The following is a 27,805-nucleotide window of genomic DNA, read 5'->3' as shown; positions in this document are numbered from 1 at the left end:
TGCATGCTTAAGATGTCGTCAGGGAGACCTGACCCTATGAAAATAGAAAGACCTGACATGAACCTTTCTCATCTACCTCATCGGTCATTTCAATGAGGGGAAGGCGGCAGAGGGGATGCGGTTTTGATCATTGTGGTAGGGGTATGAAGCGGTTGCCGCCAATTTGAATGCGGACAGATTTAGCTTAGCTTAGCTTTTTTGAGAAATGCTCTTGGAGGTAGGCATTTGTCAGGGTGGTTGCCAACGTGGCAGTGTGAAACCAGCTTAATACTCCCTTTCCATTCCTCTAATATCATTGCATATCCTCTTTTCCACGTTCTTTCTCCCATCTCTTAGAGACTGACCTGGTTTCGAGCAACTGTTCCATCCACGGGGTCGATGTACTCAAAGTTGTCAGCCCTCTCCACGCTGTATATGTGGTCTCCTACGGCAAACTTCTGGCTGGTGAATGCTTTGCCCGCTATTACTGACTCCAGATCCTTCATCAGGTAAAAGGCTGCGCGTGGGTCCAGGCCTTCATAGTCAAACCTGACAAGAAGCGACACACAAACACATCAACACAAAGGCGATTAAAGCATGGCTGACGTTAGAAAACAGTAAGAGAAATAACGATAAACATGCATTTTTAAAGCAGTGCTTTTACTAAAAATAGCCCTAAACTGCAAGAAACAAGGTTTTTCAGGGTGATTGGTTGATTTCCCTCAAAAATCTGACAGATGTTTGTGTTTTACAGAGTTTTTTGGGGATCTGGTCCTTGGCCTGTTCTGTATGTCCTCTCCATCTACATGTTGTGGGAAACCTACATCAAATTAGGAAAGCTCTCTGTGGGAACATGAAAAGCTGCAGCAACTGTCAGTGGGAACATCGACTGTAGGAACTATCTCTGCCTCACAGGGGAGAGGTTAAAATAAGAACAAGTGACAACCAGTCAGGGGGACTGGAAGAGACATGGACCAAGGTGAAGGCCCGGGAGACATATTTGCCGTTGATAGGGATACAAGGGGTTGAGACTTTTGGGAAAAGAGAATCAATCACAGGGCTTGTTGATTTAAATACATTCAAGTTATAGTGATTGAAAACCTGGGTAGACCAATAAAGAGATGATCCAAAAAATAAACCACCGACAGAGTGCATTTTGAAACGCACAGCTCCATATTCAGAGAGATTATTTAGCTGATTACCTGCAGAAGTAGTTACGTCCAAATTTGGCCCAGTGTTCTCTGACTATCTGCTCCACGCCCTGTTTCTTGGCGGCCATGATAGACAACCACACCAACACCGACCACAAACCATCCTTCTCTCGAATGTGGTCCGAACCTGGGGGAGAAAGAAAATTCCCAAAATACGACAACTCAGGTGGTGAGAGATGTATAATTGCATTCCCTCTTGTTAACCTACAATGGCCCCTTTTTCCGTCTCCTGGTAGCAGATAGAGTGCATGGACAGAGGGGTTGTTTAGTTGAATATGTTACACTAGTCTGCCTCACTCATTGATCCTTTATCTTACTGAGACTTCTTAGAATCTATGGCCCCGACCACGGCTCTGAAATATCAGTAGCTTAAATGTGCTGTGTATTGATTAATCCATGGCGTTGTCCGTTGTGCTGAGGTAGCAGACAGTTTGTCCCCTGGATTTCCCCCCCCAGGTATATAGTTTAAAGTCTAAACTGCTCCTCTAAACTTGTTTATGACAAGACATTATGCATTACAGTAGTTAGTGAGCTTTAAGCAGCTATTTCTTTATCGTTGGACGGAGCCAGGCTAGCGGTTTTCCCTGTTCCAATCTTTATGCTAAGCTAAGATAACATACGCTCCGGCTCTATACTTAATGGACAGATGTGAGAATGGTGTCAAAAACTGGAGCTGCAAAATGTCTTCTGGACCCTTTTTGGCAATTTTACTAATTAATGAGGCCTCCAATAACATGATTTTTGTTCACACAATGATGTAGTGATCCACAACTTACAACAAGCTATCTAAAATGAATAGTAACAGAAGGTCGACAAAAGTGCTTGGGCTTGGAGACAAACCAAACATCCCCACACAAATGTCTTCTGCTCCCCCACCCTAAAACATGCACGCACGCACGCACACACACACACACACAGAGGAGCAGTTCACACCCTTGATCAGCCTCCTTCACTGGGGAGCTATCTATTTGTTCTCAAAAACAGCTGCACAGTGAAGGTATCTGTTAATGGGGCACTTTGACATTTTAATAACATTAAATATGTTAGGAAATGTTGCACCGACAGAGCTTGGAGCAGGAAATGGATGCTTGGATATCATTTTAAGTTACTTTTACATTTATTACATAAGAAAAAGTCAGAGGTATCATTATGTCTGTTCTGTAGAATACGCAATTTGATTTTGTTTTCTCCACCAAACACTGAAAACAAGAAGTAAACCCGGCTCCGTGTCCGAATTTAGCACTATACAGCTGTTAGGAAACTGACAGTTGTCATTATATAATCCCTGTCTCACTGTCTGTCTCCCTTTGTCTCGCTCACACAGAGAGAGACAGAGTAGAACTTACAAATCTAATGACTATACCACCAAAGCACAACCAGACCATTTCCACATACACTGTAAGATTTGTTATAATAAGAGTTTTTTTTCTCTTGTTGCTGTATGTGTCTGAGTTAGTGTACGAGAGTTAGTATAGAGCAGGAGTGGTGTGCAGCTCTGACGATTTACTACTCAGGACTCTCTCTGAGGTTTTGGCCTTACATGGGTAGACACCGAGTAAGCTCCCATAGTCCTCTGTGCTCTCGGCGTCTCTGCTCCTTCAATTTCTCTCCTACTCGTCAATACTTCTCATATTTGGACTCTCCAAACTCCCTCTGCTCTAATTCCTTCCCTTTAAGCTTCTCTTCTCTCTGCTGTTCATACCCACTAACATTTTTCTTCTCACTTAGAACTTTTCCTTCCTTGATCCGGTTTTAAAAGTTAAATATCATCACCAGTCAAAAGAATGATTGGTGAATGAAAGTCAAAGAAAGGACAAAAACCAAAGAACTGAAATTAAAATAGCTGTAAAAAGATGAAGTGGAAAAAAAAAGTCGTAGATTAAGGCCAGAGCAAATGTGTGTGTATTATTTGTGCATGCACGTTGTGTGTGTGTGTGTGTGTCTGCGTTTGCATTCATAGAAAATGTTGCCACTGGAGGCCTGTCTGCATGTTGCAGTGATTCAGGGAGCCCCGTCTCCTTTTATAGCAGAAGAATGGGGATTATTTACACATGCAGTCAGGGTCACAGCCCTCACGTCTATTACACGGCTCTGGCTGGAGCTACAGTCAGTCAGGATGCACCGCTTACAACTTTAGACCTGGAACAGGCTGCTTAGTGTGTAGAACAGCAGGGAATAGGGACATTATGGGGACCATTTAACCTTAAAGGAAAATGCTGAGTTCATAAACACTTAATCATTCCTATCAGTAACGATAACATTGTACACCGTGCATGTTAATTGCTGAGATTGGGCAACATTGCTACAAAGAAGTCAAACAGATCAAGAAACACAAGCCAAAGGTCAAATAAGGATACAGGTTTTAAAAAAAAACAGGTTGGTCGAATGTATTTTTTCAGGAAAGAACAAAAGCAAACGGTAAAAGTATTCGATTATTATTACACAAATAGATGTAACACATCCATCACAGTTTACAGGACTGCTTCCTGGTTTAAATTCGACCTGTCATATGCTGTACAATTTGTGATTTCAGGCTGTATAAATAAAATTGACTTGATTTGGCTTGACTGTAATTGTGCAATAAAGGATTGTTACTGATATTTTAGCTGTGCTCACTATCAGGTTCACCTCCAAATTAAGTGGTTTAGAAAATCTGGGTAAAATGTTGGCTTCTTTACATTAAACTGTGTTCAGACAAACATTAACGTTACATTAATATCCCAGCATTCATTTCAATGCCACTGCGAGCGTGCTGAATCAACGAGCTCCAGAACCCAGCTGAATCTGGATCAACTTTTCCTGCAACGCAATGCAACAGCATTAAAAAATTCACTATGTTAGGCACATTCCTTAACCCTTGTGTTGATCTCCCGGGTCAAAAATTGACAAATATTTGACATTTTTGTCCCTTTTTTAGACTTTTTCTTTTTTAGTTTTCACTAACTCACCTTCCTACCACTTATTTTACAGTACTTTTTGGAATTCATAGTCAATAACTCTCATTTATATAGAATTATACCTATTATATGAGTTAAAAAAGCAGAAATTATGATTTATTTTGACTAATAGTAATAATAGGAACCTACAGTTGAGTTTAGTCAGGAATGAAAGTGATCAATTGGATTTGCAAAGAGCATTGGAAGGAATCCAATCCATTTTTTTGTGGTAATTTGGTTAAAAAGAAACCCATATTTCAGTTATAGACATTTTTTAAAGGGGTCAAATTTGACCGGAGGACAACAGGAGGGTTAGGAATAAAATGGTTACCACATTGAGTTGTATAGTGGTGTATTTCTTCAAACCGCTATGCAGTATTTGGGCATCTGATAAGATTTTAAACCCATGAATCTACTCTTTAAACCGGCTTTCTGGTCTCACAGTATATGCCACTAAACTACCATTGCAGCCATCTGAACACCCCATTACACACTGTTGGATCACCTGACTGCTTTTTTTTTTTACCCCATTGAACGTCATTATAGTGATATCACCACGTTCAGAACAGTGTTATCATAACCAATATGAATGATGGCCCAAACTACAAAAATAAGACCCAAGTTGTAATAAACTGCAATTTAAAAAAAGAGAAGGTTGCCTGGACACATGCTTTTCAGCGAGTCCCTGCTGCGTATTTACAGTTAGCAGCAGCTGGCCAGTGCAGTCGTCTAGCAATGGCCTTGTTTGCAGGAACCTCAACAACAGTTGGGGAGGGGATTTCTCAGTCACACACCCACTCACATTTTCCAAGCCGGTCCAGGAATTTGAATCAGTGACCTTTTCTTTACAGACTAAAAACCTACTGTTGTCTTGTTTCTGCATTCATCAGATTTCTGTATTGATGACATTACGTATTCACAAATATGTCTTGTAACATGAGACGTTGTTTGGATTGTGAGTGAGTGTGGTGTAGCATAGGAGGTCGTACCTGTCCCAAAGCTCTCCTCCCCGCAGAGGGAACAACGCCCAGAATCCATCAAGTTCCCAAAGTACCTCCAGCCTGTGGGAGTCTCATACAGGGACAGTTTCATGGCTTTGGCTACCCTACAAAGATCCAGAGAGAAAGAGAGAAACAAAGCACTTTATGCTCACAAACACACACTGTATTCACCTCTCTCTAATATCTAACGCCAGCCTTTCTCTGTTCTGATATAGAGATATAAGCTTTCCAAACCAGTGGAGTTCGTTGACCTTTGAAATAAAGCAAACCAAATGTTGTATGACAAGTGTAATCTGCCAGCAGCTCATCCAATAACTTAATAAGGCAAAGGCAGCAAGAACAAAGTGAGTTAACCTTTTAGCTGATGTTTGCTTTGAACCTGAGCCATACTTGCATACGAAAAGGAGGAGAGAGTCTGTCTGTGTGTGTGTGTGTGTGTGTGTGTGTGTGTGTATGTTGGGTTCCTGGGGAGGGAAAAAGGTGAAAAAAGTGCAATATGTGGGAGAAGAGGGACTGCAAAGAAACAGACAAGAGGGGAAAAGGGCAAAGAGAAAGTCTAATAAAACTGTGCACAGAAAAGTAACTGAATACAATTGTAACATGATAACAAAGCTGTACATATTGGAAAATGATTATTAAAAAAATGTGATATTAAAAAAATAAACAAATTCGGCTCCGATTAACCCTTGTTTTGTCTTCCTATCAACCATGAACCTGTCCTTCCGGGTCAAATTTGAAAATAAACTCTCTTTTTTTGCGCTTTTTTTTACATTTGTCAGGGTTGTTTTATGCTTTTGATACTAATTTAGCGAACAAAAACATAAATGAGATGGCACTGAGTAACTTAACCTGATGCCGAAAGTCCCCCCCCCCCCCCCCACCCCTTTTACCTAGCCTCTGCTCCACTAGCATTAACTAAAAAGCTGTTCATGGGGTTTTCTGTCCATATTCTAAACTAACTACAATTTTGACCATGGGGATTCAGTATTACATTCAGTAATAACATATGACTCAGCCATTGGGACAATGTCAAAGCAGTGTCACAGGTAAGGTTGTAGCTACTTTAAGGACACTAAGGTCATGTCCGAAATATTGTTTCTGGAAACTGGAAGTTAAAAATGACTTGTGCAAAGTCTACATTCTGCAGTTACACGCACAAAATATCACGGTGGATTTTCCTAAGCATTTTAAAACCAGTATCTTTAAAAAGTGCTGTAATCAAAATGTTTATTATAACAACAGATCAAATGACTTTGTGTGTGTGAATGGGGTCGCTCCTAGTGTTGAATCCACAGAGAATTATCACCCATCTCTGCAGTCTCCCTCAGCTCTGTGAAGCATTTCAGCAACTTTCATCTCATTGTTTTCATTTTATGACTTGTTTTAGTTCACTTTTAACGCTCTCGTAGAGTTGTTTCCAGCCACAGCAGGCAGCTGTTCTCTGCAAAAAAAAGCTCTGATAAACCCATCGTAAGCTCAGCAGCAAATGGCAAACAGACAAAGTAAGCGGCTAGGTAGTTGTTGAATGCTGACAAAATATCATTGCTCTATCATTAGGCCAAGGCTCTTATATTTGTATTTTTCAGTACCCTGATGCCCTTGTAACAGAGAACCAAACCAACGTGTTTCAGCTTTTCAGAAAAGTGACAAAACACAACCTAAATGAGAAAGTCCATTGTGTCTCAGAGGCTAGACAGATGATAGCAAAAAGAGCGGAAAAGGACTTACTAATATTGTATTATGAAAGGTACCATTCCAAGACTGCTTGCAGAGATATTTAGTTTGCAACAAAGATGACCACCCAGTGTCCTTCCCATTCCCCAGATATCACTCCTCAACCACATCATTCACACCTCAGTAATCGCAACACAATTCCCAGAACTCAGCGAAAAATTGCTTGATGAAATATTCCAAGCAAAAAAAAAAACAGTTGTTGTTTCCTAAGATACAAACATGTAAAACTGTCAGTCTCGAAAGCTTTTACTGTGGGATGCTGTTGGAATTCAAAGTGCAAAATGCAGCATGTGGATGTGGGTGGGTTTTAGGGTTTTTAAGTGGTCGTACACAGCCACACAATCATCATGCACATAAATAAACTTCACAGTGCCCAGCACAGTTGTTTACATGAGGACGGGGTAAATTACCAAAATAAGAATAACCAGCTTTATTCCCCTCCAGGGGAGCGAGAGCTGGAACGGAAACCCTGGCATTCCTGAAAGAAAACAAACTCTGGCCTTTTGACGAGCCATTGACGTTTGAAACAGCACGTACACAGCCAACGTAAGCACTGAAACGGACCCTACCAGCGCTCAGTTTTGGTTGCAAACATGCAGAGACAAAACAGTGTGAGAAAAATGCAAATCATGTTTTCTAAAGTTTGATGATTGTACCAGCAGAGCTTTAACCCTCATGTTGTCCTCGGGTCAAATTAACCCGTTTTCCTATATCAATGTTCTTTGTGATTACCCAAAATAACATGATTGATTCCACACAACGCTCTTTGGCAAGTACAAATCTTACTTTCATTCATTTTGGGTGTCTTCTTCAATTTTATAGCATTTGGAGAAAGAAGTTCAAGTGGTTTCTAAATAGTATTGAGTAAAAGTTGACATATTCCAACACACATTCCTTTAATTTTAGTCAAAACAATTCCTAATTTCTGCTTTTTTAACTCAAACACTAGGTATAAGTTCCTAAAAATGAGGTTCACTGACCATAAATTCCAACAATAACTGTAAAACTACAATCAATAAGTTAGTGTTGCATAGTGTTATACGGCAAAAAAGCGTCAGGTGTTGAAAAAAGGGACAAAAACGTAAGAAAAAGTTGGTGACTTTCAATTTTGATGGGAAGACAACACAAGGGTTAAAGCAGATCTTATGGGGGCAAAGCAACAAAATCATTCTCACAACAGGCCCTTTCTACCTCTGTCACAGATAGGATAGGCTGCAAAAAGCCTATTTTCATGCATAGTAGCAGTGCTCTCACATCATAAAGAGAAATGAACGAGTCATCTTAAAAGAAAAGCCAGCTTTTAAGAAAGATAAAAGCAACCACATCTTAGAAACATAATGCGATTAAAAATAAATTTTAGGAACTTGAACACCTTATTCATGGTTGTTATTAAACCCCTTTTTCAACCCTTGTGTTGTCTTCCCATCAAAATTGAAAATCAACACCTTTTCTCATGTTTTTGTCCCTTTTTTCAATACTTTTGATGTTTTTTTTTCAACGTTTGTCACTTTTTTGACGTTTTCAACACTACATAACACAAACTTATTAACTGTAGTTTTACAGTTATATTTGGAACTTATGGTCAATAAACCTCATTTATAGGAAATTATACCTAATGTTTGAGTTAGAAAAGCAGAAATTAGGAATTATTAAGACTAAAATTAAAGGAATGAACTGTATGTTGATAGATAATCACAAACTGGAATATGTCAACTTTTACGCAATACTATTTCAAAACCACTTCAGTTGTTTTTTCAAATGCTATAAAATTAAATAAAGTAAAATTAATGAAAGTAGAGATTTGTACTTGCCAAAGAGCCTTGTGTGGAATGACTCATGTTATTTTGGGTGATTACAATTGGGTAGGTAAAAAGAACATTGATAGAGGGTTAATTTGACCCGAGGACAACATGAGGGTTAAAACTTTATTGTGGCAGCGATAAAGTTGGTGATGTTTCCTGTTTACTGTACGGGATTCTCACACCGCCTCAAAACCGACTGATGAGTCTGACCCCAGACGCAGCCTAACTGCACTAGCCCCAGTCAAAATGAATGGAAAGATCTGCGTTTTTTGCCGGACCGTCTGACGGCCAACGCAGGCAGTGTGAATGAGGCCTAAAAGATTTATTTATTAATACTCCCCCAGTGGGGAAATTACAATTTACACTCTGTTTTGTTAGTAATCACTATGCACAGGCCTGAAATACACATGTGCTCCGGTCCAGTACCTTGCTCAATAGCACCCGGCTGCACCCAGGAGGTGAACTGGCACCTCTCCAGCTACCAATCTGAAATACACATGTGCTCAGGTCCTACTCATGCACAAATGGAGAGATGTCAGAGTGGGTGGGCACTGAGCAGATGATGTGGGGGGGGGGGTTTAGTGCCTTGCTTAATAGCATAGCACCCGGCTGCGTCCAGGAGGTGAACTGGCACCTCTCCACTTACCAATCCACACTCTGTACTTTAGTCCATACTAGGACTTGAACCAGCAACCCTCCGGTTCCCAACCCAACTCCCTACGGGCTAAGCTACTGCCCCCCCTCCTTTAGACTGGCATTCAGACAAAAAGCACACCATGCAGGAGCTTTACTTGGGCTTGAAATGTTCTTCTTGACCTGAACCAGGAACCCTAACTGGACACAGAGTTTAATACTCAGTGGCCAACACTGAAACTCCTTGGAAATAAAGAACTTAAGTCAATCTAGATATGATTTCTGTAGATGGCCATAGCTTGTTTTGTGGAATCATCATCAAAATTCTTTCCTGACATGGTTTCAAAACAGTTTCCTAGGCTTTTCCAAAACGGTGTCAAAATATATATTCATCTAATAATATTATATCAGTGGGAATAATTTGGATCAATGTTGACTCCTGCATTTTGCTTCCTATCAAAATATTGGTGTACAATACCTCATTTGTGCCTGATGACAGCATTATACATTTTTTTAGTGAGAGTAAAATGGATCGATGGTTTACAGTGCTAGTAGTATGAATCAAAACTTCACCAATGTGAAAAAAAATCATTAGGAACATGACTGGGGGTGTTGCTGAAGGAGTAGTTGGACTCTTCTGATAGGGCTTTGGTGTTTTTTAGACAAAGTAAGTTGGGTACCACTGCTCTATAATAGTACTCTTGATGCCAAATCAGTCCAAATTAACCTTATTTTTTGAGTTGCAAACTTCTACATCTGTCCCAATCTATTGTGTTTAACATTTCTTATTTGCTGTTCTCCGTTTCTCCACCACAACATAATGAAAGACATGTTACAAATACCACAATACTCAAAAGGCTGCATAGGATGAAGATGAATCCATAAAAGGCATGCCCTGCGGTAGCAGCACAGCATGTCTTACAAGGGCTAAAGCATTAGCAGCTCAGTAAGACAGTACTGTCTTTGGATATCCTTGGTCATCCTAGTAACCAGCACAACAGAAATAATAAAAACATTTCAACAGTTCACATTCGATCCCCCTACATTGGCAGGCTAATCAGTGATAAAGTCCCATCTTTGGAAGGTTTAAGGAGAAGCAGATTTTTCCTTTACCAACATTTTCCTCCCACTTTTTCTAACCTCCCCTCCCTCTCTGCATCAGCCATTTATTATAGTATGTGGACAGTGAGACACAGGCACCCATGCACACCATGCAGTAAGACAGTCTACCCGAGATTTAACACCTTTAACTCCAGCCTCCTGTCCATCTAAATCCAAATATATTCTCATTCTCTCTGTTTTAACTTATTTCCTTATTCCCTCTAGACAAACACAACTACACACGGTATATATACTATGTGTAACGGCACATTAATCAAGGCCTGACTATGCATAACACAAAACAGGGAGGGTTGCTCAGTCTAAACACTCACAGCGTATACACACACACCACACACACACACACACACACACACACACACACACACACACACCACACACACACACACACACACACACACACACCACACACACACAGGCCACTCGCTCTCCTTAAAAGGCCTACACTTGGGCCACTAAGTACTTCAACACTTCCTGGAGTTTGTCGAAGACACGCAGATACGTTCTGTACATTCTGACAGAAGTGTTACGTTGAACCTTAAGTGGAGCTGAACAAAGTGACCCTGCAACAATGCCAATCAGTTAAGCGCACATTGAAGAGGTAGGTGTGCTTTGCTTTGTGTGTGTGTGTGTGTGTGGTGTGTGTGTGTGTGTGTGATGAAACAAGGTCTTTCATTGATCATGACGGTTCAGCATCATAAGACACAGCCTTAGGCGAGGAGCAGTGCAACAGCACACAACAGTGTCCAAGTGATATGGGGTGGGCACGTGGGGGGTGGGCAGGAGATGTGTTCAATACCAATACAGTAAACAGTGTGATGCTCATGTGTTGCATTGTGTCCAACAAAAACTTAACTTAAAAAAATCTATTACATTTGCCATTTCGTATCATCTTTCCGCACCAGAATGCGCCGATAATATAAAATATTTCTATATGAATACAATTCTTACACACACCACACACACACACACACACACACACACACACACACACACACACACACACACACACCACACACACACACACACACTTGCGAACACATCCATTGACACAAACAGACTCACACTATGTATGCAAAACACTTTCTACGTTCATAATAAAAAAAGTTTTTTCACAAATTAAGAAAAAAAAATAGTTGTATGTACAGTATAAATTCAATGACTTATTACAGAACAGATTTTTAATTGGTTTTTGACTCCAGTGATATTTCATGGAGAAAACTGCATAAACATAAAAATAAAAAAAACCTAAAGATTGCATAAACACAAAATTTGAACTTGTTAAAGACAATGCTCATACTAAATTAACTATAGTCCTTCATTGTATTAAATGACACATTTCCACTGAGCAGCATTCTGTTGACTGGGGTACAATGCTGGGATCCCTCCTACTGGAACAATGTTAACGGGGATGACTTTAGCTTGGACCACATCCTCTCACTCAGCACCCTCTGCACGCCTCTAGTCTTACATAACAGACAATATTTATAGGCGGTGAGTAGATGTGTGTGTGGGTCTTGTGTGTTAGTGATCTCACAGTCTTATTCATAGTGGGTGAGTCTTCATCTGAGAGTGGCGTCCCTCTTCAGAGATTGGGCTGCTGCAGGAGTTTGTGGAGAGAGGTTGAGGTGGTGTGACAAGACAAGGCAAATTCCCTTAGATCTCTCTATATCTATACATACATGTAGACACCATGTGTCCATGTCTATAGGATGAAATGTCTGTGGGATCTGGTTTATGTTGGACAAACTACAATAGCTTTAGAGATCTGGCTATCTGAAGATCAACTTACTGCTCTGCAGAGAGGAATATTGGATTTACACTCTTGAGCCTTTTGGTTTAAATGAAAAACGAAATTTGTCATTTTTCCTTAATGGTTGCAGTACTTTTTGAACTTCTGTCTTTGTAACTTTAAGCTATATCTGTATTCTTGTGTTTTTGATGTGATTATAGTGCAATTATAGTGCATGGAGTTGACTTAGACATTGGCTATGGCAACTAACACCCTTTGACCCATAATCCAACAGATTTAAAATCCTGTTCAACCAATTATCCAATGACAATTGTACACCTGATCTAGTCTGGCTATGTATGTGTTTTCTTTATGTCTTTGTCCACTTTGACTCTGATAAAGACACAGTAGCGTAGGAACATTAGTCTGTTTGCATTAACACAGGCCGTAAATCAATCACTGAGTCCGGTTTTCCCTTAAATCCTTAGATCTACTGAGTGTGTGCGCGTGTGTGTCAGTGTGTGTTGTACCTGTCGAGGGCAGTGCTGGTGGCCATGCTCCTGGCAAAGCCCTTGTCCCAGCTGTCTGAATTAGGGGACGGTGGAGAGGTTGGCAGCCATGATGGCCACCGAGTCGGACGGGTTCACAAAGAAGCCGTTTTCTCCGAGGATCATGTAGCGGTCCTGGCATCAGCACAGCATACAGTACAACGTGAGTCTTGGTATTAGATTTAAATGTAACAATGTAAAGATAGAACTGCAACCAGACTAAACATGACGGATTTAGGGTTACAGGTGATATCAAAGGATAAGTCTGGTCATCTTCTATCTCTTTATCTCTTCTTTTGCTTATTGTCAATTAACCCATCCCTCTGTGCTGCAGACCTCCATTATAGTTCAAATGATGCCACATATAATGTAATAATTGTTTTCAGCTAACAGTTGCACAGATTAACCATTGGGTTGCCATAACATTTAGTTAATGAATTAATTAATGTTTAAAGTATGGAAGATATTGGTGATGCTATTATTCAACAGCGACTGCAAAAAAGAAACCTGGCGGGAGGAACAGAGCAGATATGAAATAATTCTCCTGATGCTAAGCTAATTCACTCAGCAATGGCGTGCGCGTGCGTGCATGTGTGTGTGTGTGTGTGTGTGTGTGTGTGTGTGGTGTGTGTGCGTTTGTGTGTGTATAAACAGTAGAAACGACTACTGGATGACAGTGTGGAAAAAGTGAGCTGCTTGTTGGATCGTCATTTGTCTCATCCAGCCCCCATTGCTTTTCTTCCTGTTATAAATGAACGAACAACCAAAAGCATATAAAAAAAAAACCTCTCTGTGGTATCTATGGGTGGAGTCTGATGATGTTGCTTTGAAAATCAATCTGAATAGGTTTTAAATGAACACATTGCTGAATGACCTACCATAAACCCGAATATCCAGCTGTATGTAAGAAAGGACATCTATTTAGGACAATTGACCCTCCTGTTGTCCTCGGGTCAAATTTGACCCATTTTCAAAAAGCTTCCATATCAGAAATTTGGGTTTTCTTTCACCCAAATTGTCAAAAAAATAACGTGGATTGGATGTGAACACTCTTCACAAGTAAAATAAATTATCAGTTTACTACTTTCATTGATTTTTTAATTTTTTTTTATTAAATTAAATTAGCCTAAATGCCCCCTGAATTTAGCCCCGCCCACAACTTTTGAGGCCGGGAAGTTCATATTCTGACTAGAATCTGAGTATGACCACGCAGGTTACAGTTTTTATAGCATTTGAAAGAAGAATAAAACGACAAAGAACGTTGATAAATGTGAGAATATGGGGGGGGGGGGGGGGGGGACACTAAAACATCAAAAGGGGAAAAAACAAAAACAACAAAAACTTGAAAAAAGGTGACAAAAACGTCAGGAAAAGTTTTTTAAAAAACCACAAAAAAAAATGACAAAAGTTTCAAAAAACGTTGGTACTTTAAATTTTGATCCAGAAAAACAGAAAGTTTCCTAGTCAACGGGAAGACAACACAAGGGTTAAAGCATCGCCATGGTAATGTTAGTAAACCAAACCAGACCAACATGTATTATCAACCCCTACGCCCCTAATAGCCAATTATAATCTGAATAAAAGGGATTATCCACTAAATCTACTGTATTATTTTATGTCACAAAGGGGCTTTATGGCACAAAGTAAAGTATAAATGCATTGCTAAAGCTTACAAAGTCTTTTTAAAAACATCATCATCAACATGAAAGAGACTCCTTTTAAGAAAATCCCTTCCAACATGCCTCTATTTATCAAGCAACATTTCTTTTTTTCCGTTAGCACCAGCTGTTTCACAGAAAATGCATTTGATTAAAATTTTGAATTTTTTTAACTGTTGTATGTATTTTTTTTATATTTAAAACTTGTTTACTGCATGAAAACAACTTCCACTCAAAAACTAAATGCATTTGAGTTTGAAAAAAAAAAAAATCATTTGACTCCACCAGTTGAAAAACATGTTATGCGGGTAAGTTCAGTGGCACACAATTAAAACATGGGCATTGTCCACTGACATATAATTAAAAAAAAAAAAAATTATCTATGTTGCTATGTGTCTATGACAGTACTATTGATGTTGTGTATTCAGTGTGTGATGTCAATATCTACCTTTTAGCATATTCCTCACTCTTATCACACATATTTAACAGTGGCTATACCAGGACAACAAAATTAATTTGACACATGTCATATAAATTACTCAAAATGCTATTTGTCCTCTATGTTTTAAGACATTTAAAAGTAGATATAACATGTCTTACCCCATCCGCATCAAATGCAGCTCCAAAGCCAAAGTCCCCTCCTTTCATGGCATCTACCAGAGAGGTGGCGTAAGTCAGGTTGGGCTCTGGAGGTCGGCCCCCAAAGTCCTCCAGGGGGACACAGTTGACAGCAGAGTTAGCAGGGGCTCCCAACTCATCACACAGGATCCTACGCACGTAGGGGCCCATCACTGTAACACAACATGAGGAGTAGAGACAAGGACAAAAGACAGAAACTGTTTAATCTCCAATAATTTACGCTATTTACAGTGCATGCAGTGGTTTCAAAATGTACACATCCATGCTAAAGTTGATTTAAAAGAGGAATAAAAAAAAACATTTTGGAAATTGATCTTAATGCCTTAGTTAAAAAAAAAATAGGAAAATCCAACCTTCTAAGGACATCAATTTTCTTTGTGAATGAATAACCTATTGTAAATAAATATATTCTTAAAATACAGGGGGCATAACTTTACACACCCCTATGTTAAATTCCCATAGAGGCAGGCAGATTTTTATTTTCAAAGGCCAGTTATTTCATGGATCCAGGATACTATGCATCCTGATAAAGTTCCCTTAGCCTTTGGAATTAAAATAACCCCCCCATCATAACATACCCTTCACCATACACAGAGATTGGCATTGTGTTATTTCAGTTAGGTTAATAGCTGGTTTGATTTGCATTGAGAGATGATCTTATGGAAAGTTCCCCACGTGTATCTCTATGTATGGTGAAGGGTATGTGGTAATGTGGGGGGGTTATTTTAATTCCAAAGGCCAAGGGAACTTTGTCAGGATGCCTAGTATCCTGATCCATGTAATAACTGGCCTTTAAAAATAAAAATCTGCCGGCCTCTATGGGAATTTAACATAGGGGTGTGTATAGTTATGCCCCCTGTATTTTAAGGGTTTATTTGTTTACAATACATTATTCATTCACAAAGAAAATTGGTTTCCTTAAAAGGTTGGATTTTCCAAAATTTTTTAAATTAAGGCATTAAGATCAATTTACAAAAGACGTTTTTTTATTCCTCTTTTTAATCAACTTTAGCCTGGGTGTGTAAACTTTCTCAAGCCACTGTAAGGTAGATGATGATTTTCCTCACCTCCGTTCATGGCATCTATGTGTATCTTGAGCTGATCTGGTCCCGTGAGAAGACTTTTAATGGCATTGAAGTCAAAGATGTTTCTTAGCAGTTGTAGATACACATCCACTGAGTCTACGATCTCCACTACAAACACAGAGAAGAGACGATCGGTAACGGATGAGTTTGTTTGTATGCATTTTTCAATTAAAGAAAGAATGAAAGAGCGAGTGGGTTTTGTACCTCTGAAAGGTTTGAACTTGTTCTCCAGGTCAAATTCTTGTCTTCCCAGTCTGGACAGGTCAATGCGGAGATCAGGGCAGATTGCATACTCCTCAAGTGTCCGGCTCACCTGGTAGATCCTCTCCATCACTGTATCCGGAGACGGACCTACCACACAAAGGAAGACATGCAATTATATGTGTAAACTAACAAAACACGCATTCATTTTTGTCCAGAAAAAAAAATCTCTGACTTTACAGATGTTTTTGAGCCCCTCACTTTGACTTTAAATATATCCTAATAGGAAGAAGCAACTGGAAGAATCAGAAAACAAGCACTCTTTCTCAGTCCTCACCTCCATTTGCCACATTGAACTTGATTCCAAAGTCTCCACCAGGGCCTCCGGGGTTGTGACTAGCTGTAAGGATGATCCCGCCAATGGCCTTGATCTTCCTGATGATGCAGGACACAGCAGGGGTGGACAGGAGACCATTGTGGCCGATTACCAGACGTCCAATCTGCACAGCACAGATGTTAACAATTAGCAATGTCAGTTGCCCGGGAGTATGCCCAATAGGGTGCATCAAAAAACACAATTCTTGAATTCTGATATGGCTGGGTGCTAAAAGTGTTCCAATATATGTAGAAACAACACATGCAAAATATTTTTCCAATACATGATGATTTAGGGGTGCCACCACACATCTGTTTTTGTTGGATAAAGTGGTAAACAGTGCTCAATGGTCGCCATGGAGATCTGAGGTAAACAACACTGCAGCTCATATTCAGAGTATTGATGTCTCATGTTTATTGAGAGTAGCATTGTAGTTGTTACAGTAAATTAACATTTTAAATATAAGTATATTTGCGAGCACAGCTAGCTACTCTGGTAGTGATGTAACGGTAAGTTATGATGAAGTTAGCTAAAATTTGAGGCTTATGCAAGCATGGTTTATCATAATTGAGTCATATTAAGTATGCTAAGATATGATTTTAAACACTATCCTTGAGCTTGTATCCTTTTCATTCTCAGGCACTGCACAACACAACCCACCCCAGGATCCAGCTCTAAGATGCTGAACTCACCAACTGGTCCCTGCCAGACTAGCAGTCGCATCCTGGTTTTTGGTCTGGGCCCCAGCATCCCCAGTGAGGATGGCATCATCACCGGTGCCAAACTGCCAACTGGTCGCCAGATCTTACGTTGCATGCTTGCCAAGAAACCTGGTGCAAATGGAGCGTTGTCGCAGTTCGAAGCAGCCAAGGTTGTCCTGGAGTAGGTGCGGCCATTTTACAAGAAAGCCAACATCCCAATGGTGAGCGACAAGCGTGCGTTCCACAAGATGGTAGACTTAGTCAATGCTAACAACAAGCTGCGGAAAATCTCCCAGGCCAAGCGATCCAGTGAGACTACAGCGAAACAATTGGAGAAAATGGAGTGCAGACTTGATGCCACATTTCCGCTGTGGCCTCCAAATGTGGAAAAGCAAATTGATAATCCAGAAGACCTAGCTTTCTTGGCCAGCATGAAGACCGACAGAGTTGCCACATTTGGTGTATTGGACAAAAAGCTGCAGCTCAAGGTGAAGCGGCGAGAGGAGCGTCAAGCTGCCGCAGCAGCCAGGCTGTTCCACTGTGAAAAGGAGCTGGAGGAGATGACTGCAATGTCCAGCTTGGTGTCGAGAGTGATGAGGAGCCAGAGGAGGATACTAATACAGTCTGTCCACCATCTGAGGGCGAACCATCCCACAAGTGTAAGAAGACTGGAGCAAGTGTCAAGCGTAAGAGACTGGAACAAACGTCTTCATTCCACATGATATCCTTAGCCGACCAAGTGTCGTGTCACTGGCTACAAGGTTGAAGATGTCACCAATGCAACAGGCTCTTGCCAACCACCAGCTTGGCTGACCTCGCCAATAAGGATTGCTGGTTTGGGATGCACCAGCTGCACATTGATCCAGAATTTATGTCTCTTGATGTGAAGGAATGGGCAACCAATGCTGCGTTCAAAAAAAGTGAGGTCAATGTATGTGCAATGAACGTGGTCAATGACTGTGCCGAGCGTGGCGTCAAGCTCACGTCCGACTTTGTCGCAGTGGCCAGGAAGGAGCAGCACCTGCAGAATGTGCTGCAGGCAGTTGAACATGACCGCAGCCAACAGCCAAACCTTCGCCACTGCAAACGCAAGCTAATGCCTGAATAGGACGGTTACTCTTGGGTGGCAGGTAGGGAGACATATCTGGGGGGAGACACACTGGCTAGGTTCAGAGTTCAGGTTCCATTTCCTCTCTCTTTCTCCCTGGTGATGTTGCTCAGTGGAGCGGACTCTGGCACAGACTGAGCAATTGTTTGAAAGTTTAGTTAGTGTCAGCTCTTACCATTAGGCCCTGTTAGTTGCCAGTGAATTAGCCACTAGAGAGGGTTTGTTCTTTTAAGTGTGTCAGTATCGCTCCGTGTGTTTAACAATAAAGTCAATTAAACTTTATATGTGTGTCCGACATCCATCACTGCTGCACAAAACTCAGGGTAAGGCCACGTGAGGCCACCTCCATTCATTTTGTCTATAGGACAAATGAATGGAGAATCTTGAAAGTTGAATTCTGAGAAATGCCCAAGTTGCCCAAAGGGCAAACATACAACTTTTACTTTGATAACCCTATAGAACTAAAAATTGCTCATTTTTCGAAATTTCACAAAAGTTCATGTGTTAGGTGGCACCCCTAAATCTCAATGGAATTCCTCAAAACTTTGCAAAAGTAATTTTTATGTTAATTGGAACAAAATGCAATGCCAGCCAAATTGATATTTTGAAATTAAAATTTCCCATTCAAATTTGATGCACCCTAATGCCCAACCAATCTACATGTGTTTTGGGGATCTGGAGAAAGCGTTTGACTGGGTCCCCAGGAAGACCCTGTGGGAGTATGGGTGAGTGGGTCCCTTCTCAGGGCCATCCAATCTCTGCATGACCAAAGCAAGAACTGTGTCCAGGTTCTCGGCAGTAAGTCGGACTTGTTCCAGGTGAGGGTTGGCCTCCGCCAGGGCTGCAGGGATGTCACCAATCCTGTTTTGTGATATTTATGGTCAGGATATCGAGGCGTAGTCGGGGCGGGGAGGGGTTGCAGTTTGGTGGCCTCAGGATCTCATTTCTACTTTTTGCAGATGATGTGGTCCTAATGGCATCATCGGTTCATTACCTTCAGCACTCACTGGATCAGTTCGCAGCCGAGTGTGAAGCGGCTGGGATGAGGATCAGCACCTCTAAATCTGAGACCATGGTTCTCAGCAGGAAACCGATGGAGTGCCTTCTTCAGGTAGGGAGTGAGTCCTTACCCCAAGTGAAGGAGTTTAAATGCCTTGGGGTCTTGTTCGCGAGTGAGGGGACCATGACTGGTCGAAGAATCGGAGTAGTGGGTGCGGTATTACATTCCGTTAATCACACCATTGTGATGAAAGGAGAGATGAGCCAGAAGGCAAAGCTCTCGATCTACCGGTCAGTTTTCGTTCCTACCCTCACCTATGGTCATGAAGACTGGGTCATGACCGAAAGAGTGAGATCCAGGGTACAAGCGGCCGAAATGGGTTCCTTAGGAGGGTGGCTGGCGTCTCCCTTAGAGATAGGGTGAGAAGCTCGGTCACCCGTGAGGAGCTCGGAGTAGAGCCACTGCTCCTTCGCTTCGAAAGGACAAAGTTGAGGTGGTTCGGGCATCTGGTGACGATGCCTCTTGGGGGCCTCCCTAGGGAGGTGTTCCAGGCACGTCCAGCTGGGAGGAGGCCTCGGGGAAGACCCAGGACTAGGTGGAGAGATTAGATCTCCAACCTGGCCTGGGAACGCCTCGGGATCCCCCAGTCGGAGCTGGTTGATGTGGGTCGGGAAAGGGAAGTTTGGGGTCCCTTGCTGGAGCTGCTGCCCCTGTGCCCTGATACCGGATAAGCGGATGAGGCTGGATGGATGGAGTTGCACATCAGTCATCAGAATGTCACCTACTGTAATTGTGCTTTATGATTAAGCTAGAATTGTTTTTGTGGATGACTTGGATGTTTTCAGAATGCTGCTTATATATGAAATCAGGCTCTGCATAAAATTGTTGCTTGAAAAATGACCATCAATACACTGTAACAAATTTAACGTAAAGTTTACAGTAACTTACTGGTAACAATTGGCCAGCGAGTTACTGTGAATTATTTTTACAGTAACTTTACTTCAGTAATTCAGTATTTTATGTATTCTTTGTAAAATACAAAACAATTGAACACAACATAACATAAAAAAGTAAAAATTCAGTACTTTATTTTACTATTTACAATACTATAGTGGCTATATTGTGATTTTCTTTTACTGTAATACTTAGACTACTGTGATTTTGTCATGTCGACAAGGTTGTAATGTAAACTTTACAGCATTCCACTGTAAAAAATCATATACAGTAGTGTTACTGTGAAATCTACAGTAAATAACTATAGATTTCACAGTAAATAACTGTAGATTTCACAGACATTATTTACAGTGTAGGGAAATGACGCAGAAACCAAAAATTGTCAGGTAGCGTTTCTTGAGCTGACATAACATCTAGAAAAAAATCATGTCTTTTGTTTAAACACTGAGTTGAAAAGGTTTAAGAGCCCATCTGTCCAACTGGAACTGAAAGCAACACTGGTCCAAAGCATCCCATCCTCCCACAGGTGACTAATTGACAGACAGCTTTTAAAAAGCAAATGATCTGCCCCAGGAGGGGGCCTAAATAACAGGGCTGCACTCTCTATTTATAATTTGTATGCCACTTTTAAAGTGGTAATACCACCAGCATCCCTTAAATCCCCTGCATATCAGCTATTCTAAATAAAAGTGTCCTCACAGGAGAGGAATTTATTCTCCTGACGTCAGTATATCCTTCTAACATCCGGCATGTTGCATGTGTTTATAAAGTAAAGACAAGGAAAGTGAGGGGCAATCCTAAGAAATGTACTCTTTAAAACACATTTAGCCTGCATAGTATTGTAATGACCTAAGAAGACATATTAATCAATCTATTATAGATCTTATTCGCTCCATGCATTTGGCTTGGTCGTCTACAAGTGTTGCCCCTCTTCTGTCTGACTTTTGGTTCAATGCCATTTGACAGGGGATGCCCAAAGCATGGCCCCGGAGAGGTGGACCAGTGCAGTGAGGGGGAGGGGAACGACATACGTCGGCAGGAAAATAGAGCAGGATGGATGGAAGTGCTGATAAGGCCGACATCAAGAGACATTTGGCTGGGCCAGCAGAAAAACGGACAGATCTAAAAAACAAACAATGTTCCTTTCAGATTTTCCTTTGGAATCTGTCCAAATCAACCAGAAATTTTCCTCCTCTCTGTCTTCCTGTTTCCATTTATCTGCTGCTTACGCTTGAGAGTTCAGACACATTTTGGATGGGTTATTAACTCATGAAGTTGTTGATAACACAGATTATTACTTTCATCTGGCTTTCATGTCTGAATGAGGAGTGATTGCATGAACATGTCAGCTATGATTAAGAAGATAAATAAATATTGACCAACTGCAATGCAGTCCTAACTATTTATTTTGGAACAATCTCTGCTGGCTATAGCAATGCTTCCCCTCCTTTTTTTGCTCGTGTCCACTTAAGTTTAGGTGTATGTGAGTTGTGAGTAGTTCAATGGAAGCGTTATTCTTTTCATTTCTCAGTCTTACATATTTTTAAAGGCCTGACAATATAAATCTAGACAGTATCTTACAAGTTCAAGGGTAAATATAACAATAGGCCAAAGCATAATTTTTTTTTTTTTCTTATTTCCTACACTGGTGATCATCTTGCGACCCCCAGGTTGGAAACCACTGGGCTAAATCCAAAATGTGATTTATTTATTTATGTATTTATACCTTTTTTTGGGATAATAAGCTACTTTCATTAATGGCAAGTTTATTCATTCTATGGTCTTCATTAAAATGATAAGCAGCTAAAATCCCATTTGGATTTAAGTCTTTACTTTTAACAACTCCTGTTATAAATACACTAGTGTAGATTCATTATAGGCCTACTTATTATTTTTTAACAAAAAAATACAGAAATGTCAATCTTATGCATGGTTATAAGTGTTTCTATATGTTGATTTAATGAAACAAAAGTCAGTCTCAGTCAGTATATGTGTATATTCTATGGTCTTCATTACAGTGATTATAAGCAGCTAAAATCAAGTTTGGATTTGAGTATTTACTTTTAAAGACTCCTGTTATAAATACACTAGATTTTGTGATTGTTGTTTTTTTTTTACCAGGAAATGTTAGTATTACGCATGGTTAAAAGTGTTTCCATATGTTGATATGATAAAACAAAAGCTTGTCAGTCTTGGACGATATATGACCCCACACACACACACACACACACACACACACACACACACACAACACACACACACACACACACACACACACACTTACACCCATTGGCAGCTGCCATCTGCACTATGACCTCGGTGGCGGTCCGGCTGAAGTAGCGGCCGTCGCAGCCCACCACCATGGTGCAGCCCTGCCGGTCCCGCAGGTCGATGGAGGACAACACGCTCTGTATGTAGTTCTGCAGGTAGTTCTTCTTCCCCTCGAACACCGCGGTCTTCCTCCGCAGACCGTTGGTACCGGGCCGCTGGTCGTCGAAGGGGGCGGTTTGGACCGTCAACACCGGGATGGGACTGGTCTCCATCCTCCTCGTCGGGACCCAACGGGAGGACGCAACAAACAACTTGAAGTTCGAAGCTGACTTCTGGTGGTATCCGACCCCAGAGGAAAAGGCGTCGAATCAACAGCCTTTGACAAAGATGGAAGTTCCAGTTGGAGGAGGAGAGCAGTGACAGCAGTGCCACACACAGGGATAAAAGGAAACACCCAATCCCAATTGTCCTCACCTCTGCAACTAATGTTGTAGCCTACAGAGCTGCATCCCTCAGTGCTGAGTTTAACATTCAGCTCCTCTGCTGATAGACAACTCCCTCTTTTCCTAATAAGCCTGAACAACTGACTACAAGAAGAAAAAAAAATCAGGGAGGGACAGAATCTTCAAGGCCCACAATCAGCTGAGCCTCAGGCCAAAAATAGACCTTTGACTGATGGCAGAGGGGAATTGTGTCGGGACCGGTCTGCAACCGGACACTGGTGCGCCTGTGCTGTCCACACTGCCCGGCATGAAGGCATAAGCCGGTAGACTACTGTGGGCTAGTCACTTGAGTTTATTGTGGGAAATGACAGACCACTGAGCAAAATTACACCCCCTAATATCACAGTCTTTCTTGTTTTTCCATTTCAACTTCAGGGTCTTCAGTTCCATGTGTCACACACGACTCTCACCTGCAGTGTCTTTGCATAATCAGAACTGCCCCATTCCACGACTAGGGTGTAATTAACCTACTGGTAGCTGGAGAGGTGCCAGTTCACCTCCTGGGCACTGCCAATGTGCTCTTGAGCAAGGCACTGAACCCCCAACCGCTCGGGGTGCCTTTCCATGGGACGCCCCCCCCCCCCCCTTACTCTGACATCTCTCCATTTAGTGCATGTATAGGTACTGAGCATGTGTGTATAGTTAAGGCCTGTGTGCAATGTATGTAATAACAACACAGTGTAAATTGTAACTTGTAATTTCCCCTTGTGGGATTAATAAAGCATACATTATTATTATTACTAGCCTAGTTTATTATTACTGCCTGCAGCAGTCTCTATAATTTATAATACATCGCGCCTGCTCCAATATTTGGTAAACAGTGCGACCTGGAGGCTGGAAGGAAGAACTGAACCCTTCTTATACATAAAAAAAACCCTTCTAGGTTGAGATGATCACAACAATTAACCTACATTAAAATTTTGAGTCTATTCTATTCTATTCTATTCTATTCTAGTTTAATTTGTATTGTAAATGGACTTTCGGTGTAGAATTGTAAATATTATTTTTGAGAAATGAAGAATCAATAAAACAAAATCAAGAAGGATCCATTAAGACGTTTATTTGAGGAAGAAAAAACTACCTTTTATGTTAGTTTAGCGACTCATTCTTAACCTCATTACGTTTAATCTGCAAAAAAGGGGGGTTAAGTTTATATTTTCAACCTTTTATCTCAATTACTATATCTCTTTGACTGCCAAATGATCGTAAAGAGGTGGTTAACTGTTATGGATGGGTCGACCTTTTTTAATATTCTTTACATAGCCTATAATTAATAAAATGACCGTGCAAGTGAATGGATTTTACTGCCTGTATAAATCTAAAGGGTCGACATTAATAATGATGGGAATATTGTGAACTGTGAGAGACATAAACTTTCTAAACTGTCACGTTGTCTTCCCGTTGACCAACATTTAGTTTTTTTTGTCAAGATTTGAAGTTAAAACCACATTTTTCTCACCTTTCCCAAAGTTCTTTGTCGATTTTTTTTGAACATTTTTGTTGCTGGTTTGAATTTTTTGAAGCTTTCTCCGACATGTATTGTCACTTTTTGACATTTGCTAACTTTTCTAAGTTCTTTCTCACTTTTCACAATGTATTTGTCGATTTCTTTCTGCGTTTTTGTTGTTTTTTTTCCCACATTTGTCATCTTTTTCAGTGTTCTTAAATCTTATTTTGTTCTTAAAATGATATAAATTACATAAAAAGGCACCCAAATTAAATAAAAATAGTTAAAAAACAGTTATTTGACTTGTGAGGAGCGTTGTATGGAACCACCCACGTATAAATGTTTTTTACAATTTGGATGAAAGAAACCCAAATTTCTGATTTAGAAACTTTTTGAAAATGGCTCAAATTGGACCCCGAGGACAACAGGAGGGTTGACCAAAACTCTTTTTAACTTGTTGCAGCATGACACACTGATACATAATCTCAACAAAATCCTAATATGTTTCTGACTACATGATGAGAATAAAGTTGATTTTGTCTAATTTCATAGACGGCTGTATTTTTTCTTTTATAATTTCACTGCGCCCTGGACTAAATAAGTAATGTATGTATAATAATGACTGCTCCTAACCAAATAAAGAGCTTTAAACATCACAGATATGTTTCAGACATTTATTTTGACACGTTAATTAACAACAACGAGGGTTTTCACTTCAGCAAGTCTCACAAATATATTACCACGCATCTTATTTACATTTATTTCTTTTGAGACATATAACTTTTGACTGTCAACGCACATAAATATCATGCAATTAAAACATTTCTGTAAGAAATGAGCTACACCGACGTGTCCTCACACCAAAGGCTTCAGCAGTGATGGTAAGAGAGACTGAGGTTTCTTAAAGGAGCCGTGCTCAGCATGGCAGGGGGGCAGAATGGAGTCCTGGGAGCCTGCAGGAGCGCCGGAACCATGAGATGACCGTACCCAAGGGCGCTGCGAGGGCTCTGCTGTGGATTTGGGTGCTGTGGACAGTGTGGAGAGGGCTTGCTCATGATGCTGTCAATGCTGAAAGAGCACTTTGCCTGCGGGCCAGGTGGTTCTGGTGCGCAAATCTGCGCTCTAATGTCTTTAGGCCCACTGCACTTCCTGTGACTGGTCAAAGTTTGTGGTTGTAGGTGATAGGAGGGAGGCATCATGATGCCTTCCTGCAGAGGCATGTACCGGATAGGAGCAGCGGGTGGGGGGCTTACCTGGGCTTGTAAGCAATATGGTTGCCCGTACGGCCGGTAGCAGTTCAAGTTGGAATAAAACATAAGTCCGTCTTTGCCGAATTCGGGCTGGTTTCTCTTGAAGCGCTTCCTACGCCGAAGGAAGCTGCCGTTGTCGAACATGTCCTCTGAAGCCGGGTCCAGAGACCAGTAGTTACCTTTGCCCGGGTTCCCAGGCTCCCTCGGGATCTTGATGAAACAGTCGTTGAGAGACAGGTTGTGCCTGATGGAGTTCTGCCAAGCGGGGAACTTGTCTCTGTAGTAGGGAAACTTGTTGCTGATGAAGTCACAGATGCCACTCAGCGTCAGCTTCTTCGCCGGGCTCTGCAGGATGGCCATAGTGATGAGGGCAATGTAGGAGTAAGGAGGCTTTACCGAGCTGCTCTGAGCTTTCCTGAACGGCAGTGCGTCTGCGCAGAAACTGTTCTCGCTTTCCCCCGAGGAGTCTGGCTCTGATGAGTCAAACTCAGCACCAGATTCTGCTGAGGAGCCGGGGTCCGTGGAACACTCATTTCGATACAAACGCCCGTGGGTAGGCTCATTCTCGCCCACTATGTCAATCTCATCATCTTCTAGGGGCAAAGCAGCGTGCTGTGAAGCCTCAAATTCACTGGAGAGAGTCATGGTCACAGTCAGAATGTTAAAAAAAAAAAAACGAGTAAAAACTCAACCGTGCCAAAGAGGCATTAATGGTTCGGTGTGCGTAAAAACCAATAGGCCCCTATTCATGCGTAAAAGCACATCTACCGTCCGAGATGCTGTCTGTTTGTTGTGCTAAGGAGGGCTAAGGCTTTATATGCTGGGAGACAGCTGTCCTGCAGGCCAGTCCCATTAACCCTCTGGACCTATCAGAGTAGCCCCTCACCGCGGGGAGCATCACACAGCTGGGGGGGCCTGGGGAGTCTTGAGGTGCGCACGCCTATTCATGCAAAGAAAGCTCAATATATAGATGGCAATCAGTTGAATTTTGGCCAATATGGATATTCCAAACGGTTCCAGAGGGCGCAACGCAAAATAACATTAAAGAAAATAAAGAAAAATCAGAAAGCATCTTACATATTTTTGTATTGAGACAATCCTTGACCAATATTGGCCCTACACATTAACATAATCACTGCAGTGTTACTTTTGGCCCATCACTTGTGGTACCGTGAGCCTGGTGTACGCAGTGTTCTGTGTCTGACATGCACACATGCTACCAAAATAGATTTTATATGAGGTTAACTCTTGGTATTTTAACGATCTGACATGAAGAATCGTACAGCAGCACAGTCAGACGTGGGATGTTGTTGGGAATTTTAACACCCCGCCTAGTAAGTGCTAAGAAACCAAGTGTTTCCCCCTCGGAACCCCCGCGGGTTCGTTTAGTTTGCCACCTCTGGATGCCTGCGGGTGGTGTGACCATGAAAATGGCCGTGGTAGGGCTTCCCGCAGCCAGCGAAGAAAAGAGGCAATAGTCGCCTTAACGAGGCCATCAGCATCAGAATCGAGAAGGAAACGACGCAGCTGAACGATGCGCTCTGGGCTACAGGGTTCAGCTCGGCTTTACGACCGGGATGAATGAGCAGAGCCATCCTCAAAGCAAACCGGTCCACCAGCGGATATGTGCTAAAACCGTGCTCCTAAACTATTTCCATTGCAAATGACTAAGTTGGGAAAACTCCACCTATTTCCTCACCTTACTGGGCCTACTGTGTGTGAGAGCGATGGCTCTCACATGATTGCACCATTAAAGGCCAAAGTAACAGAAAACTGAATGACTGTCAAGTAGTGTGAGCCCTAACATAATTAAAGCTGCAATTCAACATTTAGTCTTTGATGCTACACTAAGGTAAACTCAGACACAACAGATGATGTAATTATTCATTTTAATCCAACCTATATATCTCAACCGAA

General features: G+C 41.3%; 2 protein-coding genes across 2 annotated transcripts in view; both read right to left on the bottom strand.

Moving 5' to 3' along the window:
* Positions 1–23,423, bottom strand: part of pgm5 (phosphoglucomutase 5) — a 30,126-nt gene extending 6,703 nt beyond the window's left edge. Inside the window, 10 exon segments of the mRNA XM_032516238.1 lie at positions 345–528; positions 1,182–1,317; positions 5,116–5,231; positions 12,678–12,722; positions 12,724–12,830; positions 14,954–15,144; positions 16,060–16,185; positions 16,282–16,428; positions 16,616–16,778; positions 22,694–23,423. Of these exon segments, the coding sequence (XP_032372129.1) occupies positions 345–528; positions 1,182–1,317; positions 5,116–5,231; positions 12,678–12,722; positions 12,724–12,830; positions 14,954–15,144; positions 16,060–16,185; positions 16,282–16,428; positions 16,616–16,778; positions 22,694–22,960 (1,482 nt within the window). The 5' untranslated portion in view covers positions 22,961–23,423.
* A 1,937-nt stretch (positions 23,424–25,360) lies between these two features.
* foxd5 (forkhead box D5) lies at positions 25,361–27,056 on the bottom strand. The gene has a single exon (XM_032517095.1). The coding sequence runs from the start codon at positions 26,531–26,533 to the stop codon at positions 25,508–25,510; it is 1,026 nt and encodes a 341-aa protein (XP_032372986.1). The 5' UTR covers positions 26,534–27,056; the 3' UTR covers positions 25,361–25,507.
* Positions 27,057–27,805: the final 749 nt, after the last annotated feature.

The sequence above is a fragment of the Etheostoma spectabile genome, chromosome 5, assembly GCF_008692095.1.
Source record: "Etheostoma spectabile isolate EspeVRDwgs_2016 chromosome 5, UIUC_Espe_1.0, whole genome shotgun sequence".
NCBI lineage: Eukaryota > Metazoa > Chordata > Actinopteri > Perciformes > Percidae > Etheostoma > Etheostoma spectabile.
This window is presented reverse-complemented; position numbering and strand designations above follow the sequence as displayed.

Bases quoted from the DNA above. Each gene is read 5' to 3' on its own strand.
- foxd5 (XM_032517095.1), bottom strand. From the start codon at position 26,533: ATGACTCTCTCCAGTGAATTTGAGGCTTCACAGCACGCTGCTTTGCCC.